This window comes from Argopecten irradians, chromosome 4, assembly GCF_041381155.1.
Source record: "Argopecten irradians isolate NY chromosome 4, Ai_NY, whole genome shotgun sequence".
Lineage (NCBI taxonomy): Eukaryota > Metazoa > Mollusca > Bivalvia > Pectinida > Pectinidae > Argopecten > Argopecten irradians.
Genome location: NC_091137.1, coordinates 36,804,609 through 36,826,316, shown reverse-complemented (window position 1 = coordinate 36,826,316; position 21,708 = coordinate 36,804,609). Strand labels below are relative to the sequence as shown.

General features: G+C 34.8%; 1 protein-coding gene across 2 annotated transcripts; it reads right to left on the bottom strand.

Moving 5' to 3' along the window:
- Positions 1-37: 37 nt before the first annotated feature.
- On the bottom strand, positions 38-19,989 carry LOC138321521 (band 7 protein AGAP004871-like). 2 transcript variants are annotated; one of them, XM_069265267.1, is made up of 9 exons: positions 19,835-19,952; positions 12,599-12,778; positions 7,419-7,549; positions 6,446-6,518; positions 6,119-6,201; positions 5,319-5,522; positions 4,393-4,448; positions 2,942-3,020; positions 38-2,476 (listed from the first exon to the last, which is right to left on the bottom strand). In XM_069265267.1, the coding sequence occupies exons 1-9, from the start codon at positions 19,860-19,862 to the stop codon at positions 2,267-2,269; spliced, it is 1,044 nt and encodes a 347-aa protein (XP_069121368.1). In that variant the 5' UTR covers positions 19,863-19,952; the 3' UTR covers positions 38-2,266. The 2 variants fall into 2 exon arrangements, with proteins under 2 accessions (XP_069121368.1, XP_069121369.1); XM_069265268.1 differs by lacking the exon at positions 12,599-12,778 and having other exon boundaries at positions 19,835-19,989.
- Between the last annotated feature and the right edge of the window lie 1,719 nt (positions 19,990-21,708).

Below are 21,708 nucleotides of genomic sequence, written 5' to 3'. Positions count from 1 at the left end.
TATATCACTGTTACATTTCAAAACAAAGCACAAAGCGTTGGAGTATAATTCATTTTATTTCTGTAAGACAACACATAGTAGATTTACAAAAAAAAATATATATCACAGATTTTTTTTACATTGTACGGTATGTGTATTCAGATAATGAATCCATACTTGTAGAAACATAAAATATCAAACCTTTTAATTGTTTAATATCAATTGATTGTACTAGTCATGGATATAAGTTTGATCTTTGGACATGATTTATGATGAAGAAAAGTTGAGTCTGAGCTTCTAATATAATATTCAACAAAACTGGATAAATTAGATTATTTAACATCATTCTTAATCAAATATACAAACTAAGATGCAAAATTTTCTTTGTGAATAATGTCAAATTTTATTTCTAATGCACCACAACAGTATTACTTTCAGCAAGAACCCTCAAGGTCGTTCATTTTCTGTAGAAGACCTAGGGAAAGCTATATTTAGCTTTAAAAAATAAAAGCTACCCGTTCAGTTTGTAATATTGATGCCCAATATCTAAATATTTTTGTAAGATAAAGAATATGACCAGAAATCAAATAAAGATATTTTCATAAACTAATTGCCATTAGTAACATGTAGCAGAATGGAATGGTATTATAGGCAATGTTTACCTAAATAACATTGCGAATACTAGGAACACTTTGAAATATAAATACTCCTATTTCATAGAAATAAATAATGATATACATATTATACTGTGTCGTATATGAATTTGTTGTAAACATTAAAACTATAAATACAATGACCTCTACTGCTTATAAAAAACACCATATCAATGTAATTACCACAATAATAATGTAATTCATTTTCTCTTTGTTTCCGGCTTTCTGATTGGCCTATTCATTTTTTTCATTCCACGATGAAAAAAATCCGAGAATGGCGCGGAAACCCGACGTTATCATGACGTCACAATAGAAACATTGACGTTACGTATCAATTTGGAAAAAATAATCCCTCGGAAAATATCAATGGAATTGTACATGTAAACGTATTTCATTTTATAAAGTAGCCTGGAAAACTAATTATAAGCATTGAAGTGTAGCGGATTCTCACAAAAGTTTGCAAACAAAATTTATTTCATACCCCGATGAAATTAAAAAATAGTGACTTCAATGCTTAAGTAAAAAAATTTCTGATTTTGGTTTTTATCTACTTATAAGTCGCACTGGTGTATAGGTCACACTCCCAATTTCTAGGGAATAGTTTCTTACGGCTGATAACGATAATTAAGTTAATTAGTAGTTAATTAGTATGAGGCATTTTAATGAGAACTACACATACAGTGATAATTGCGAGGTATTATACAAATGGTGGGGTGCACTGGACAGTATAGGAATATTCTTACTAAACTGTTTGATAATCTATAGATTTACAGCAGTTCTGAAGTATTGAAAATTCACAAAAACACTTTTTTCAACACATGATAATTATTTTATTCATTGAGGCATACCTTTGCTAATAAAATTGAAAAAATGCAATGTAATGCTGTCATATTTCTAATATATATTATTGACATATTCGTTATATATATTGTGAGCATTTGATTTTCATGGTTTTTATTTCTGACCTGAATCAACGAAAATTACTTCGCCATGTAATAGAATTGCTTTGTATTAATTAACACAATATATGTTGTCACAGTTGTCTTAGAGAGGATACACATCTGCCTTTTACAAAAACAGCATTTTAGTCTCCATTCTATTTACTAGTAAAGGTGAAATTGCACGGAGATACTCGCCCAAATATGTTGGTTTTCCAATTCCCCCTCATGGACCTCAAGCACTTTTGTTGCCATCGATTTCAATTACAATGTATTATGTTTTCAATTAAAATATATTGTTGAAATAAAGTTTAGCAGAGTTATATCCCTTGGTGTTCACCCATATAATACATACATACCGGTATGTTACCATGTACAGTTTTAATTTTCAGTCAAAATTCATACTTCATGGCAAACGTTGATCTACTAAATATTGTGTGCACCAATCTATAAATAAAGCAGTGTATGTACACATATTGTTATTTATGGAACTATATAGACACACCAAATTACAGGTTCTTTACAGAATACCAGTATATATATATAAAGATATGTGACACGTCAAATTACACGTCTCATATCCATTATAAATCCCTATAAGATATGTGACCTTTCAGTCTATGACAGTTTATTTGCACTATTAATATTGATGATGTTGGTTTAGATCCCCTTCAGTAGATATATTACGTTATTTGGTTACATAGTAGTGCGGAGTGCACCCCCTTTACCCATGCCCTTCATCAAGTCAATCGGGATAGGAAACAAGATGGTGGATTCTCGTTCTGCGGCGACGCTGCTGAGAGTCTGTAAGTAACGGAGCTGGAGAGCAGTAGGTGATGAGGAGATGATATCGGCGGCTTCCTTCAGAGCACGAGACGCCATCTGTTCTCCCTCAGCAGCTAATACCTGTATCAAAATAATTTCTCAAATAGATAATCTTCAAATTAATTTTTGCTTGAAATAGTTTAATCTCTCAATTGGCCTATCATCTTCCTGTCTATTCTATTAGAAATGTTGTGATACATGTTTCTCTCTTGACATGATTATCCCGCAGTTGCTATGGAAAATATCACTTTTATCAGAGAAAGGAAAGAGACAGCTCACATATGCTAGACAATGGCATGACGTCAAAAATACATATGATAACCAATGTCATGATATCATACTTTTTGAAGCATTATGATATGCCTGTAATACAGCACTATGAAAATGCTTCTAAATGCAGGTACAAGTGTAAATGAAATTTCACTTATGTTTTTAGAAAATATAGGAGAACAATTTGGCTGGCAACACATGGCAAGACTCTTAGACTAGTTCAGTATAAGATTTCAGGGTTGATGATTGAAAATGAAATATAAATTTGTCCTTCACCTTTGCCTTGGCATCTCTGGCCGCTTCTGCCTCAGCTGCCATGGCACGCTGTAACATCTTGGGCAGACGGACGTCTTTTCTGTAAACATAAAAAAACCCATAAATATGCTGAATGAAGGAATATTATAACAGAGATAATTAAGTGTAAGTATGGATTAACTTGAATAGATTTTTTATGTTATGGAGATATAGCACAAAAATCTGAGTGTACTCTAAATAAACCGCGAAGCGGTTTATGATGAGATTACACTCAGATTTTTGTGTTATATCTCCATAACATAAAAAATCTATTCAAATTAATCCTTATAATTCAATTTACTAAAGATAATCTCTTCAACATTTAAAATTCATTTTGGGACTCTTTTGTCTATGAAATTAATGCGCCGTCATCTCAGCCAATCAGAAGCGACGTTACAAACGGCGACGCCATTTTTTCCTTTATGGGCTGATAAAGTAAATTTTTAAGCCAATGAAAATGCTCGTAACAAGCAAAAATGAATTATGTATGGGTAAGATTGGTTATATTACAAACAACACTTCAATATGGAAATCTTTATTTTGTTTTTTATGTTAAGACAAAATCAAATTATAATACATGAGCTTTGAGATACTAAAACAACACTCTGTCAGTTTGTGCTGTCATAAAATGTCAAAATATCACTGGAAGGTTGGACTTTATTATAAGACTCTTTTATATGTGGTTATAGATATTCTACCCGAGGGTCACAAAATGTTGTAAAACCTGAGGCTTGCAGAGGGTTTTACAACATTTTGTGATCCCGAGGGTAGAATATCCCTATCCTTCATATCTACGTATGAAAGAGTATTTTTCTCTTATACCTCAATGTTTTATTGCAATTTTACTTCTATGATTTTCTGCCATTTTGAAATAAATTCAGAAAAAAATGTGACTGCAAGTCAATTTTCCATACATGAAAGTTGCGTGATATTTTCAATGCAAATCCCGTTATTTGTATTTTGTAAATCCAGCCTAGTTTCTGAAAAAATTGATCGAATTGTACCCTAAAAATCATGTAGTAAATGCGTATCATTCATCAGAATCAACTAAGTCACAATGTAGATACATGAAGGTTATATTACACGTACATGTGTAATGCATAAAATTTATGAAATGGCTTTATTGAATGGGAAAACACGAAAGTAAATATATATATAACTTACTGACGCTTATTTTCTTTACCAAGGTTGTTTTGGTATCTCAAAACTATATTTCCTATTCTAAAAGATTTCTTTTTTATTTCCTTCACTCCAACATAAAAAACAATTTTTTATAATTTAAATTTATTTTTTAATTATTTTATATACGATTGTCAACATCGTTATATTTTCTATATACATGAATACTTTTTATTATATAGATATGTATTTCATTTAGATTTTATGTTTATAAAGATGTCACTTAGAATTTTTAGTTAACTTTTTTTACGTACATTTCCACACGCTCGACTCGGATTCCCCACTGGTTGGTTGCTTCATCCAGCATTTGCTGAAAAATATAAGACATATTAGTAAATACATGTATATGGCATTTGTTCTTATTCCTGGTTTTAAAGATAAATGTGCAATAAATATACTTTTCATGTTATAATACGTGATATAATAATTTGTATTCGTTTTAAATTAATTTAGATACAAAATTGTTAAATGCTACTCTGTCTTTGAATATGAAGAGTTATGTGCCCTTGTGGATAGGAAATGATTGTGACATCATGTGTTAGCGAGCAAAATGCTATATTTTTCAAATAAAACAATGTGAACTTCACTCAGAAAATAAAGAAATCACAGTTGATACAGATTCCTGCAAGGGACATAACTCTGTAAGTAAAGACAGTATAATGTTTATATTCTCCCATACAGGGATATCCTGTGGTTGCTAGGGAAACGATAAAACTCTATCTTACACATGGGGGTTTAAGACAGCTCATATGCACTAGATAATTACAAGACGTCATCATTACATGCGAAGTAACCATGGCATGCATTGACGTTATTAATTTTGATGCATAACAACGTTCTTGTGATAATGATGTAATGAAAAGCTGGAAAGCAACTGAAATTTCATAATTTTTTCTACTAAGTATTGGAGAAAAAGAATCAAATAAGGATCTGTCAAGTGGACAGGGATATCTTAATAAGCACGTAAAGCTTGTGAAAGATTTTGGCTGTCAACCCCGGCAAGCCTCGGGTTGACAAGCCAAAATCTTTCAGTCAGGTTGAGATATGTACACTTGATAGACCTATGTAAGATTCTATTAACCTTTTCCATAGCAACCAGGGGATATCCCTGTGAAGTATGGGAGATACATTTTCTTTAGCCTAGAACATACTAGCAACATGGCAAGGAAAGCCTGGTTACCTGCATGGAAGCGGCGATGACTTCTCTGTCTTGTAACATTTCCGCCATCGTGCGTGTCCCGAGGACGTTCCTAAGGGTCGTGGCTGACAGTAGAGTAGTGGCAAACATCGCGTTAGTGACGTTACACACTGATAAGACCGGATCAAATATTGACGCGTAAATCACCGCATCAACTGTTACTGTAACTGTGTCTTTAGACAAAATCTGGGGAGAGAGAAATAGAACAATATTAGTCATTTGTCCTTTATATTCTCAAACAAGCCCTCTCCCCTACCATCAATCATTCATATCGTATGTAAAGAAATGTCAGCATCAGAGAAGCATTACATGTATTCTGTATTTACGTATTACAGAGTTATCTGTCCTTGCGGGAAGGTAATCGATTGTGATGTCATGTGTTTACGAGCGTAACGTCGTACTTTTCAGAGAAATTGACATGAATTTCACAAAATAATGACGTCACAATAGAAATCCACCTACAAGGGAGACAACTGTGTTATATGCAAAGACGGAATTGGCAGATGTTATGATCAAAGTTGATATCGTTATTAGAGACTGTTTTTAAACTAGATAACATAAGTCTAATGAGAGATGTGCATCCCAGTACATGTACATGTATAATTTACAAAAATTCCGTCTTTGCATATTGAGTTAACTCCCTTGTGGATAGGTATCGATTGTTATGCCATTATACTCCGAAACATATGACATTACACTCACAAACACATGACGTCATAATTAATACCTACCAGCATGGGCAGATAACTGTTAAAATGGAATAGAAATTGAAGAGACCATACCTCCTGTGGGGGAATGTTGAAGGTCTTGGTCCTCAGATCTACCTTCTGAATATCGTCTATGCATGGCACGATGAAGAACATACCTACACAAACACAAAAAGTTTACATTACACATATTAACCATAGACTTGTCACCAGTCTCTAGAATATTAAAATTAGCATGAAAATTTGGTTTGATGATTTATTTTCTGCCACGTGTTCAATTAAAAGTACAAAATAAGGGGAGATAATTTATTAGTAGAATTCAGCTGAAAAAATTCTTATGTCTGATGCCATAAAATTATTCTGCTGAAAATATTTGATTATATTCCAAAAGATATAGCTTACCTGGGCCCTGTGCTCCACCAGCTTTGATCCTCCCGAGTCTAAATATCACAGCCCTCTCGTACTCTTGTACCATCTGTTAACAATTAAGAAATTAGTTTATTATGAAAGATTATAAGTTGCTTATAACCAGATATGGGCCAATTATCAGATATGTGCTTATAACCAGACATGGGCATGTTATAAGTTACAGTGTGTGCTTATAACCAGATATGGGCCTATTATCAGATATGTGCTTATAACCAGATATGGGCCTATTATCATATATGTGCTAATAACCAGATATGGGCCCATTATCAGATATGTGCTTATAACCAGATATGGGCCTATTATCAGATATGTGCTTATAACCAGATATGGTCCTATTATCATATATGTCTTATAACCAGAAATGGGCCTATTATCAGATATGTGCTTATAACCAGATATGGGCCTATTATCATATATGTCTTATAACCAGATATGAGTCTATTATCAGATATGTGCTTATAACCAGATATAGGCCCATTATCAGATATGTGCTTATAACCAGATATGGGCCTATTATCAGATATGTGCTTATAACCAGATATGGTCCTATTATCATATATGTCTTATAACCAGAAATGGGCCTACTATCAGATATGTGCTTATAACCAGATATGGGCCAATTATCATATATGTCTTATAACCAGATATGGGCCTATTATCAGATATGTGCTTATAACCAGATATGGGCCTATTATCATATATGTGCTAATAACCAGATATGGGCCTATTATCAGTTATGTGCTTATAACCAGATATGGGCCTATTATCATATATGTCTTATAACCAGATATGGGCCTATTATCATATATGTGCTAATAACCAGATATGGGCCCATTATCATATATGTCTTATAACCAGATATGGGCCTATTATCAGATATGTGCTAATAACCAGATATGGGCCTATTATCAGAAATGCAAATACAGAAAAATTAATTCAGACTTACCTTCATACAGATGCACAAGGAGAATGGGAAAAACATGAGGATAAGGAAACATGAAAATGCAAACAGAAGACAGCCACAGCAGCCTAGGGACGTCTCTTCTTCACTGTAGCTATACTTAGTATTGCCTCTATCTGGAAATGAAAAAATAATAGGACACCTCATCAATATTGTTATATTGTGTACAGACTCTATCTGGAAACGAAAAATATTAGAAGACGTCACCAATATCTGAAAATGGAAAAATATTAACCTCAGGTCTATACAATGGTTGTAACTTATATAGATCTAGTCAGATACTGTAGGTGTATTCCCAGCAAGGCAGTTTGGAAATGGATAAGGATGCAATAATGTTTAACAGAAGTCATCAATGAAAGCTATCATACTGATGTTACACAGTAAAATCTGTACATCTGAATGATGTGACCTCCTTATTATCAAACACCGGCATTTCACTGGATATGGTAATAATTAAACAATTGATAATGTATCATCATTTAATCATTCATCAAATCTGCACCATTTCTTTTTTGTTGGCACAATCAATTTCTTGTGTGAATTTGTGCATCTGCAATAACTTCTATACTAGCTATGTAAAGAAATTCAATCAGCCCTATTATATTTTAGTTCAACAGGTCTGGTGCGAAAATATGATTACCAATAAAAAAAAAAGTACATTTCCAATGCCGTATTTGACCCAATTGGCACCTCCATCCTTATAAGTGCCTCTCACTCTCTTTGAGGCCTCATTTTGACTGACCTCAAAAGATTGAAAATATGAAAACCAATGATATAATTAGCATTATATTTCTTTTGCAAATTGATTTATAGCTTATTTGTGCAATAATTTTTGAAATACTAAACCAAATTTTGGTTCTATTTCTATTTCTATTTTTTTAAACACTATTTAGGTCAAATACGGTATATGTTTAAATGATGCTATAAGGACAATGTATAAACAAAGTTTGGAAACAGTGTAATTAAGCAGATTGTTAAATTTTTTATGCTGATTTTTAATACGGGGGTTTTGAGATCCCAAAATGATGTAAGTAAAGTACAATTTACTGTAAATTAGTTCCACCATCCGGTACGATAAATTGTACTTAACTTAAGTCGTTTTGGGATCTCGAAACCCCTGTATTATTTTAGATCACCACTATTGTTTTTTTTATTTCTTTCTTGCCCAAAGACTTTTGACATCATACATGTTATCCATGTGGTATATTTCATACAAGGTATCCACTCTATATTACACTAAAAGATATATACCAGCGTGGTACATTTATATCAACTGGGTATCAAATTTTTCTGCCCAGCAACACAACATTTAAAATTTAAGGGAGATAATAAGTTTTCTTGACATCCCAATAAAAACAAGGATTTATATAAAACAGCAAAATTTTGACCTTCAACCAAAGATAGTGTATCTCCAGTTTATTGACTTACATGTTGGTGTTTGTCTGAAATCGGTTTCTAGGTTTGATTTAAATATCTGACATTGTATCTAAAATACATGAGGATTGGCCACAAAGTTATACAACTTTTATAAAGCCCTTAGCTAGCTTTCCTAAAGGTCACCAGAGATATAGCCCTTTGATTTTTTGTGATTGTCTTTATGTATTTTTTCAATGTCCCATATCTTTCATTATGTGGTGTCCGTTGTAGACAATTTACATTTTCAACTTCTTTTCAGTATCTGTATGAGACTTGATATTTGGTCGGTAGAAAATCCTGAAACCAACAAAGTTTATTCATATGATGACCTTAGACCCCTTTTAAGGTCAAATGGGACAACTGTGCAAAACTCTTCTCAATAACCAAAAGATCTGATAATGGACCTATGGATGCTGGGATTACTGGTAAGTGTTAACATATTAGTTACTAGTAGCTTAGGCCATATTCAGTACTTCATGTAGTTTTCCTTCCATTACTGTAACTGGTGGAGCCCGCGGTGACAAAAGAGTGATTAAGATGTCCTGACATATTATCACAAGCCCCTGCCTCTGGGCTGCGAGTTCGAATCCTTTGTTTTGCAGTTGCCAGGTACTCATCACTGGTCAGTGGTTTTTCACCAGGTACTCCAGTTTTCCTCCATCTATGCCAGCATGGCCTTAAATGACCTTGGCTGTTAAAAGGACGTTAAACTAATAAAACCAACATAAAAAACTCTAACTGATTTCTCAGAACTCTATACAGATATATATTATACCCCATATTTGCTCAATCATGGCCATAGTGTTCAGCTAGCCCTTTCCAGGTCCACAATGTATTCATCTCATGTTCTGTTGTCTTAATATAACTGTTGTCCTTGTCATAACTTGTATTGTCAATGTTATTTACTGTCCTTTCATTGTAGTCATCCCCCACTTTGATACCCAGTTTTTGTTTGATAAGTCAATAACAAATTGTCATTCTATATGTTGTCACTGGTTACTGGCAACACACTAATTCATATGTCAGATAATTCTGAATATCATCACATACAAAGTCTGGTTTTACATTAATCCAATGCGTACAGTATTTTCAATCTGTATACATGATCTAATGCCAGGCATATAAACTGTTATTCACAATCTAAGTACATATAAACCCCAGATTGAATATATGTATATGAATTTCCCATCAACTCTCGATGTTGCTGTGGGATACTGATCGGATGTAATGACCCATGTAGTTCATACTATACACAGTCCATAGTATTATGGTCTGGCGAGTATTATGGTCTGGCGAATATTATGGTCTGGCACTAACACTTTAGACATTGATTTCAGTATAGCAGGTGTATAGATCAGCTCAGGATCGATATCACAGAGAGTAGCTGCTTAAACATTTCGAGTAAAAAATCCAATATATTTCCTTTGTGCCCTATCCGAAAACAATAATCACCAAATTAAATGTTAGAGTAACTAAAGGTACTTAACAACAGGTATAATTACCTGAGATACAGAAGATAAAACTATACCAGAAATGGGTTATCTGAAATGGGACCTCATCTCATATTACCCTATTACCCAAGATGGGATATTTACAATGTGATCAAGACTTCATATTACTGTAGAAGAACAGGGAAAATACACATTCCTGCCGAGTGCCGCGACCAGGAATCGAACCAGGGTCTCTGTCGTGGAAATCTACGTCTCTACCGACTGAGCCAAAGAAGCATGATCCGTCAGCTGAGTGACAGAGACAGTATTGAACACTATGTACAAACCACACCGACCCGCTCCTTTTACATTAGGCAAGATAGAGATATTCACAATGTCTTCCCATCTCATATCACCCTCCTTAACGATATATACAATGTGATAAGCTTATCTCATATTACCCTACTTATGGATATCTACAATGTTGCTCCATCTCATATCACCCTACTTATGGATATCTACCATGTTGATCCATTTCATATCACCCTACTTAGGATATCTACAATGTTGCTCCATTTCATATCACCCTACTTAGGATATCTACAATGTTGCTCCATTTCATATCACCCTACTTAGGGATATCTACAATGTGAGCCATACTTCATATTACCCCAGATAGAGATAACTACCATGTTGATCCATCTCATATCACCCTACTTAGGGATATATACAATGAGAGCCATTCTTCATATTACCCCGGATACAGATATCTACAATGTGACCTTATCTCATAACACCATACATAGGGATATCTACAATGTGAGCCATGATTCATATCACCCTACTTAGGATATCTACAATTTTGCCAGTCTCATATATACCCAGATACAATATACATCTATCTTATATACAATGTACGATCAATCACCACTGAACTCATGTGCCCTTCGATCCCCTACTTAGGATATCTACAATGTGAGCCATACTTCATATTACCCAGATACAGATATCTACAATGTGACCTTATCTCATAAACCATACATAGGATATCTACAATGTGAGCATATTCATATCACCCTGGATATCTACAATGTTGCTCCATTTCATATCACCCTTCTTAGGGATATCTACAATGTGAGCCATACTTCATATTATCCCAGATAGGGATATCTACCATGTCGCTCCATCTCATATCACCCTTCTTAGGGATATCTACAATGTGAGTCATACTTCACATCACCCTATATATGGATATCAACAATGCGGGATGTCATATATTTTACTGCTATTATGTTTGATTTTCCTTATAAAGAAGTTCTAGTATATGAAATATTAAAAGTAAAAAAAGAAATCATTGTATTAAGTAATTCAAAGCAAGTTAGATTTGTGAAATAAAGTTCTTTTTGTGTACATACTACTATATCAAAATAATGAAGAACTGGATTAATTAAAACACAATCAATTTAGAAGACTAAACAAAATCTAATACAGGGGTGTCAGAGTATAATCAGGCCAAAAAAAAAATGTCTGTTTAGGGTTACACCGGCAAATAAACATAGGGTCGGTAGGTCAAGAGGATTTTATTTAGTGTCTTTCACTCTAAAATAATGGTCAGAACCGTAGTCCGAAAAAAGGGTCGGGGTAAAAAATTAGGGTCGGTGGGTTAACCCTAAACAGACATACTTTTTTTATTGGCTTCATGTGGTCATGTTACTCAAATAACTCTCTCTCATACAGTACAACTTAAACTTTTTGTACAAAGAATGCAGAGAAAACAATTGTTGCAGTTTTAGCTTATTTCTTTTTTCCAGCTAATGTTATAGAGGAGGCTATTTGAGAATAAGACTAGTGCACGATTAAAAAGAAAAGAAAAGGGAAGGTGTTAATGGTAGAATATTTCTGTCTCCTGAACTACATAGTGAATTATCCTATGGTAACTATTCTCTCTTTGCATATTGCAGTTATTATTTTGTGCGCCAATTCATGACGCTTTTTCCGAAAACAATGATGTAACACTCGCAAACACATGACATTATAACTGTCAGAAATTTAAATATGGTAGGAAAAAAATCAAAGGTCAGCGATGTATAAAGGAATAGTTTAACCCAAATAAAAGATTTTGACTGATCAGCACTCGGCATGCCCCATGCTGACAATTCAATACTTTTTTAATCAGGTTAATAAATCCGCATCTACATGAAAGACCCGTGCAAAATTCTATCACAAATAATTAACTTTTGTGTAATTTACAAAACATCACATGCAATACACAACGATTAACAATTTGTAGGTTCAGGAAGTTGTCATCTCAAATCTTACTTTCGTCGTACGATGTCATCTGTTGCATGCTTGACTGTTGTAACTCGATGGAGTGGTGGTTTTGTTGTGGCACAGTTTCTGACCCTTTAGGTGGCCAATGAGATGAAAGGTTCGGTTGGTACCCGGGAGGCGATTGACCTCGGGATGACTGGCCATTTTTCTCAACCAATGTTCTCTCATCTGCATGTATATATATACGTGGGGAATTGTCATGTAATTACTACAGATGGTAGTTGGGTTTTTTCACAGGCCTAAATTTGCAGACATTTAATTTCTGCGAAAAAACTTGCATACAATTTACAGTAAAAAAATCATGTCAAAAGACGACATCACAATCATCGGCAATCTGCGGTAAGATTTCAAAACTGCCTTATAAAAATGTGTGAGGAATTCTACCAGCAGGGCAGTTTACTGTAAAAGGGAAATTTTCAATAATTTGTCCCCATGAAAATAAACAACTACCAGTTTTTGATATGAATATGTACTAAGTCTTCTTTCATTTCTGTTTCATCCAGCATTGACCAGCAAGTGTTTACCTTTGATTCTGGGTTTGTAATTGGCTGTCTGCTATTTAGGATTTGTCATGAAAGTTTATTATCTGAAAATTATTGTTGCAATATTATAGATATATGTTTAAAAGACTGTGAACATACATAATTTTGCTGTAATTCATTTTTGAAAAATTAACAAAGATTCATCATAAAGTTTTTGTTTTTTATGAAATAATGAAGTACATGGTATGTTAACCAAGTTTATGTCACTCCTGTTAAGATTTAGTTTAGTCCCTAAAATTAAAACATCTAAAAATAATATACCGTATTTACCCCAATAAGCGTCCCCATTCCTATAAACGGCACTCCCCCTATTTTAGGCTTCTGTCACTTACTTCGAATATAATGCAGACTGAAAACATGAAAATTGTGTTGGTTTCTTTACTGATTTCTTTTGCAAATTGATTTATGGCTTTCTTTGTAGAGCAATTTTATGAAAGGCCAGTCCAAATTTGTTTCTATTAAGCACCTTCTTATTTGCTTCAATATTTTACACATATTAATGGGTGCTTATTGAGTCAAATACGGTAGTCACATTTTTCTCTTCACAACAAAACATTTAGCAAATGTAATAATGTGACCAAGGGAGACAACTCATTTGACATAGTAAAAAATAGCCACACTCACAAATCATCTTGCACACAATAATTAATGTCATTCTGTAAATGTTGTTAGTTTGAACAGAGCAGAAAGACAATAGTTCTGATATCAATCAAGCTAAATAGACTATATTATCATGGCAAAGTCTGAAAAAATATACCATATTTGACCCAATAAGTGCCCATGTCCCTATAAGCACCTCCTCCTCATTTCGAGGCCTCGATTTCAATTGCCCCGCCATAGATAAATACCAAAGCTGTATAGGTTTTCAAAACCTTTGTCTTATTAAGCACCTTTTTTTTCAATTGTTTAAATACTCTGGGCACTTATTGGGTCAAATAAGGTATATTTATTATGTTAGCAAATCAAAGAAAAGCACAAACGTCAATGATGTACATGTATTTCTAAGATTTAAGTACAATTTTCTTTTTTTGCTGAAGATTTCTATGGTTATTGTTTGAACACAGTGCATTTTTCAAAAATACAATTTACAAGTAAGTCACATGCCACAAAGAATATGAAAATCAAGCATATATTTGTATTTCTTTGTAAAGGATGGGTTTCTATGCCAAAAGTACTGCAAGCTCAAGATGACTACAAACTGCTACACTGACATCTTTTATTTTAAAATAGTTTATTTTACATCTTTTGCAAATCACTTTAGATGGCCCAGGTGTATGGTGTAATAGGAGAGGAGAAAATGTAGCAGCCAGACCAGGATTTGAACCCAGGACCTCTGAACAATAGCAAAATGCTCTACCGTTGAGAACCCTGGTCACCGATGATTGACCCAGTCCAATTCCACTACAACGGTAAGCATGTGAGGTGTTTTAGCACGGAAGAAACCATAGTAATGTACTCTGAGAAAACACACATGATCGAGCATGGCTTACAATCACCACCATACCAATCAATGACAATATATTTTCATTCTACGTAAGCTTTGCTCTCATGATGTAGACATTTCAAATACTGAATTACAAACTTCATCTCATCATTCGATTTTCCCCAAAACTGTCTCTAGATAACAGAGGCATTCATTCTGAAATAAGCCAGATGTTTTGCAAGTCATGTAAACTAGTTGAAGTTTAAATTCAAGGTCAAGGTCAATGCAAAGGTAATTTATCAACGAAAATATAATCCTCCATTATATCCCTTTAACTTGCATACATCTCTTCAAAAATGCCAGGTCAAAAGTCAAGGGTCAAAAAGGTCATCATAGGTCAAAATTGAAAGTTAGATTAAAGCTCAGTAAAGCGTATATCAGAATATCCGTAGTCAAAAGTGAGGGAATTAGTCCTCAACCATTCTCCTTTATCATAGTGAAAAATTTTGTGCTCTGAAAGTTTGCCCTATGTAATGTGCTTCTCCAAAACTCTGATATGTAGCGTTCTTTTCCAAAACTCTGATAAGTTTGCCCTGTGTAGCGTTCTTCTCCAAAACTCTGATAAGTTTGCCCTATGTAGCGTTCTTCTCCAAAACTCTGATATGTTTGTCCTATGTAGCGGCCTTCTCCAAAACCCATTCCAATAAATTCCTATTATGTAGTATTCTTTCTTCTTCTCCAAAACCCATATGTTTGCCCTATGAGCCTGCCTTCTTAAAAATCTACCATATTAAGCTCATCTAATGGTGAAATTATTTCAATTTCAGAAAAAAGTGATTATTGTTTTGAACCAAAGCTTCGCATACATGTTTAACCACATCAGTTATCAAATAATTCATTCTATAATATATTATTGAGTAAAAACTTATTATAGGAACAAAGACTGGAAAGACTATAGTGCTGCTGTTAACAAAATCAGAATGTAAAAAAAATACATGTATAAACAGGAACAAAGTCAATACACAAGCATCCTCTCTACATCCTTATATCACTAAATCTAAATTATATATACAATATCTATATGTAATATACATTTTCTAGACTTTCTATATCATATATTAATATCATGTATTTCAATAATATAGGGATATTACATAATTAATACAGTCATGAAAAATCTCCAATCTCAGAATAAAAGGCAATGAAAAGTTTAAGATATGGATAAATTGTAATTGAATTAGCAAGAAGAGACGGGTAAGTATTTGTAGCCATCCAGAGCTTTAGTACTTTAACATATACATGTACTAGTAAGTGACACAAGAGTGGATAAAGTAACATCATAGACAGGGTGGCTTCATATCTTATAGAAGGTGGATCAAGTAACATCATAGACAAGGTGGCATCATATCTTATAGAGGGTGGATCATGTAACATTATAGACAGGGTGGCATCATATCTTATAGAGGGTGGATCAAGTAACATCATAGACAGGGTGGCATCATGTCTTAAAGAATGTGGATCAAGTAACATCATAGACAGGGTGGCATCATATCTTATAGAGGGTGGATCAAGTAACATCATAGACAGGGTGGCATCATATCTTATAGAGGGTGGATCAAGTAACATCATAGACAGGGTGGCATCATGTCTTATAGAGGGTGGATCAAGTAACATCATAGACAGGGTGGCATCATATCTTATAGAGGGTGGATCAAATAACATCATAGACAGGGTGGCATCATATCTTATAGAGGGTGGATCAAGTAACATCATAGACAGGGTGGCATCATATCTTATAGAGGGTGGATCAAGTAACATCATAGACAGGGTGGCATCATATCTTATAGAGGGTGGATCAAGTAACATCATAGTCAGGGTGGCATCATGTCATATAGAGGGTGGATCAAGTAACATCATAGACAGGGTGGCATCATATTTTATAGAGGAGGGATCAAGTAACATCATAGACAGGGTGGCATCATGTCTTATAGAGGGTGGATCATGTAACATCATAGACAGGGTGGCATCATATCTTATAGGGTGGTGAATCAAGTAACATCATAGACAGGGTGGCATCATATCTTATAGAGGGTGGATCAAGTAACATCATAGACAGGGTGGCATCATATCTTATAGAGGGTGGATCAAGTAACATCAAACGTGCATCATAGACAGGGTGGATCAGGTCATATCTATAGAGGGTGGATCATTAACATATAGACAGGGTGGCATCATATCTTATAGAGGGTGGATCATGTAACATCATAGACAGGGTGGCATCATGTCTTATAGAGGGTGGATCAAGTAACATCATAGACAGGTGGCATCATTCTTATAGAGGGTGGATCAAGTAACATATAGACAGGTGGCATCATATCTTATAGAGGGTGGATCAAGTAACATCATAGACAGGGTGGCATCATATCATTATAGAGGGTGGATCAAGTAACATCATAGACAGGGTGGCATCATGTCATATAGAGGGTGGATCAAGTAACATCATAGACAGGGTGGCATCATGTCTTATAGAGGGTGGATCAAGTAACATCATAGACAGGGTGGCATCATGTCATATAGAGGGTGGATCAGTAACATATAGACAGGGATCATAGGTGATCAAGTAACATAAGACAGGTGGCATCATATCTTATAGAGGGGATCAAGTAACATCAGGTGCATCATTCTATAGAGGTGGATCAAACATCATAGACAGGGTGGCATCATATCTTATAGAGGGTGGATCAAGTAACATCATAGACAGGGTGGCATCATATCTTATAGAGGGTGGATCATGTAACATCATAGACAGGGTGGCATCATATCTTATAGAGGGTGGATCAAGTAACATCATAGACAGGGTGGCATCATGTCTTATAGAGGGTGGATCAAGTAACATCATAGACAGGGTGGCATCATATCTTATAGAGGGTGGATCATGTAACATCATAGACAGGGTGGCATCATGTCTTATAGAGGGTGGATCAAGTAACATCATAGACAGGGTGGCATCATATCTTATAGAGGGTGGATCAAGTAACATCATAGACAGGGTGGCATCATGGTGGCATCATATCTTATAGAGGGTGGATCAAGTAACATCATAGACAGGGTGGCATCATATCTTATAGAGGATGGATCAAGTAACATCATAGACAGGGTGGCATCATGTCTTATAGAGGGTGGATCAAGTAACATCATAGACAGGATGGCATCATGTCTTATAGAGGGTGGATCATGTAACATTATAGACAGGGTGGCATCATATCTTATAGAGGGTGGATCAAGTAACATCATAGACAGGGTGGCATCATATCTTATAGAGGGTGGATCAAGTAACATCATAGACAGGGTGGCATCATATCTTATAGAGGGTGGATCAAGTAACATCATAGACAGGGTGGCATCATATCTTATAGAGGGTGGATCAAGTAACATCATAGACAGGGTGGCATCATATCTTATAGAGGGTGGATCAAGTAACATCATAGACAGGGTGGCATCATGTCTTATAGAGGGTGGATCAAGTAACATCATAGACAGGGTGGCATCATATCTTATAGAGGGTGGATCAAGTAACATCATAGACAGGGTGGCATCATGTCTTATAGAGGGTGGATCAAGTAACATCATAGACAGGGTGGCATCATGTCTTATAGAGGGTGGATCAAGTAACATCATAGACAGGGTGGCATCATATCTTATAGAGGGTGGATCAAGTAACATCATAGACAGGGTGGCATCATTCTTATAGAGGGTGGATCAAGTAACATCATAGACAGGGTGGCATCATATCTTATAGAGGGTGGATCAAGTAACATCATAGACAGGGTGGCATCATGTCTTATAGAGGGTGGATCAAGTAACATTATAGACAGGGTGGCATCATATCTTATAGAGGATGTATCAAGTAACATCATAGACAGGGTGGCATCATATCTTATAGAGGGTGGATCAAGTAACATCATAGACAGGGTGGCATCATATCTTATAGAGGGTGGATCAAGTAACATTATAGACAGGGTGGCATCATATCTTATAGAGGGTGGATCAAGTAACATCATAGACAGGGTGGCATCATATCTTATAGAGGGTGATCAAGTAACATTATAGACAGGGTGGCATCATATCTTATAGAGGATGTATCAAGTAACATTATAGACAGGGTGGCATCATATCTTATAGAGGGTGGATCATGTAACATCATAGACAGGGTGGCATCATATCATATAGAGGGTGGATCATGTAACATCATAGACAGGGTGGCATCATATCTCTTATAGAGGGTGGATCAAGTAACATCATAGACAGGGTGGCATCATTCTTATAGAGGGTGGATCAAGTAACATCATAGACAGGTGGCATCATATCTTATAGAGGGTGGATCAAGTAACATCATAGACAGGGTGGCATCATGTCTTATAGAGGATGGATCAAGTAACATCATAGACAGGGTGGCATCATGTCTTATAGAGGGTGGATCATGTAACATCATAGACAGAATGGCATCATATCGTATAGAGGGTGGATCAAATAACATTATAGAAAGGGTGGCAAAATTTCTGTTGTTAGAGGATTGTGAATCACGTAGTGAAGAAGTTTTGAGTTCTGGAAGCAATTTGTGTTCTGCTCACTACTCATAGATTATCCTTACTTAGTGAATTGGGAAAAAAACAGTACAGTGGTAAATTAAAAAAAGCAAATCTCCCAAATAGAAAGCAAATGCACTATCATAATAGTTAATTTTGTTGTGAAAGCAAGTGAATTCATAAAAAAATTGTGGACTATACTGACCCTCTTTTAAGTTGAAGGAAATTTCCATATGAAGCATTGAAAAGAAAATCACAAAAATCTAATGCAATCATTTGATTAATTTATTATTATTCAATGTAACTTATATGTAGGTCATTAAGTATACTACATGCACTACATATCTTTATATTCCAATACACAAAACTGCATTATCACTGAAGGAAATTGTCAAAATTAATATGATGATATAGATATAATTGAAAGTGGTTATACAAGGATCTTACATTTAGCCTTATAGTACAGATTGATATTCAACACATATAGAGTTATAATATTGATCGGTTGATTACAATGGTATATCGTTACTACTCTTGTGTGTACATTTCCATCGAATATAGATATGTTTATTTCACCTGATATAGTTTGTAACATATATACAAACCATAGCAACTTAAACATTAAATTGTAACTATAGATATTGAAGGAACTAAGTTATGGGTTAGCACTTACCGTCATCCATGGTCCCAATCCTAGACATGTCCGTGAAGCGCCACCTCTATCCTTCCCTACCTGTCAGGTATAGTGCACATATACCCACTACATACACGCTCCGGTGACCACTAGAATTTTGCAATAAGCCGTCCCTGTGTTGTGTATTGACACTTCTAAAAATAGGTCACCGTATGGGATACACCTTGTACACACACGACTGGAGTAGGAGTATGGGTATATTGTTCAGGTGGAAAATGATCCACAGGAAATATTAATGTACATGGTTTTCTCGGCTCATGTGGACGCAATGGCGATGCTTTTGAGCACATCAACCAATTAAAACCCATATACACAAGATATGTGACTCTGAAATACAAAGACCACACGTTCAGAAAGGTTTAGCGTCCTGTGTGCGAGTAATTTCTGAAGAACTTCTTAATTGTTTTGTAAAATAAATGTTGTCGCTATAAAGATCGCTTATATTGACATTCACCGATATCAATTTAGCGTTTATACGCAATATGATTTTTTTTCGAATATCAATATACATGTACATGTACGTATTTCTAATTTTAACGAACATTTCGAAATAATCAAATTGTATTCTTCAACAACATATTCTAATAAAGTCAATGGTTCGCATTAATTACTTTTACTTTGAAACTATTTTGACTATTTATTCAAGAACAAGGATGTTGCCATCAAGAAAAGGTTAATTGAAATCACTGGCCTGAACAATTGAATGTAAGATTATTGCTTCAATGTGTTAACTGCCCTTATGTGTAATTTTGCTTGCAATGAGGAATCTTTTCAATACATAATTTTTTGTTTTAATTAGGGCCGCGGTGGCCGAGTGGTTAAGATGTCCCGACATATTACCACAAGCCCTCCACCTCTGGGATGCGGGATCAAATCCCATGTGAGGCAGTTGCCAGGTACTGACCGCTGGTCGGTGGTTTTTCTCCGGGTACTCCGGCTTTCCTCCACCAACAAACCTGGCACGTCCTTACATGACCCTGGCTGTTAATAGGACGTAAAAATAAACAAATAATCAAACAAACAACAAACAAACATTGTTTTAATTAAGCATTGAAGTCACTATTTTTTAATTTCATCGGGGTATGAAAGAAATTTTGTTTGCAAACTGTGTGAATCAAAAAGCCAGAAACAAAGAGAAAATTAATTATTTCCTTTTGCCTATAGAAACGGGACGATGGGCTAATATACCACGCAATGAGAGAATTTGTCCCCTTTGGGTATTGGTGACGAATTTCATTACTTATTTAATTGTACTCACATATACGTTCATCAAATTAGGCAAATACATATACCAAAATATTATTTTACGAACCCTAATATAACAAAAATGAAAGGTCTAATCTCACTGTGTAACGTACGTATTCTTTCGCAACTTAGCAGGTTTATTGAGAAATTAGAGAAATTTGTTTATGATAATTAGATCAATTAAGTCCATTATATTCTGTATTATACAGGTTTATTGCGAAATAAGAGAAATTTATTAATAATATTTAGATCAATTAAGTCCATTATATTCTGTATTACACTTATGTTGTGTTGATTGTATTATACTAATGCTATGTTGTTCCGTCATGTCAAAATGTAATACACTGATTTGACCTCTTGTTACACACGTAAGTGTGTCAGAGCGTAATAAAGAAATCTGAAATCTGGAAGAAATTTTTTTAAAAGCATTGAAGAAATCGCTTGCGAAATCGCGAACTTGTGAAATACGCTGCATTACAAAATTCGGCGGGGCTGACAGTGACTAACTACAAACACGTACCCGTGTGGATACCCATACAAACCACTTCTATTATCTATCAAACTGCGATAAAGAGCTCTATAAATTTAGAAATACATATGTACTGTAC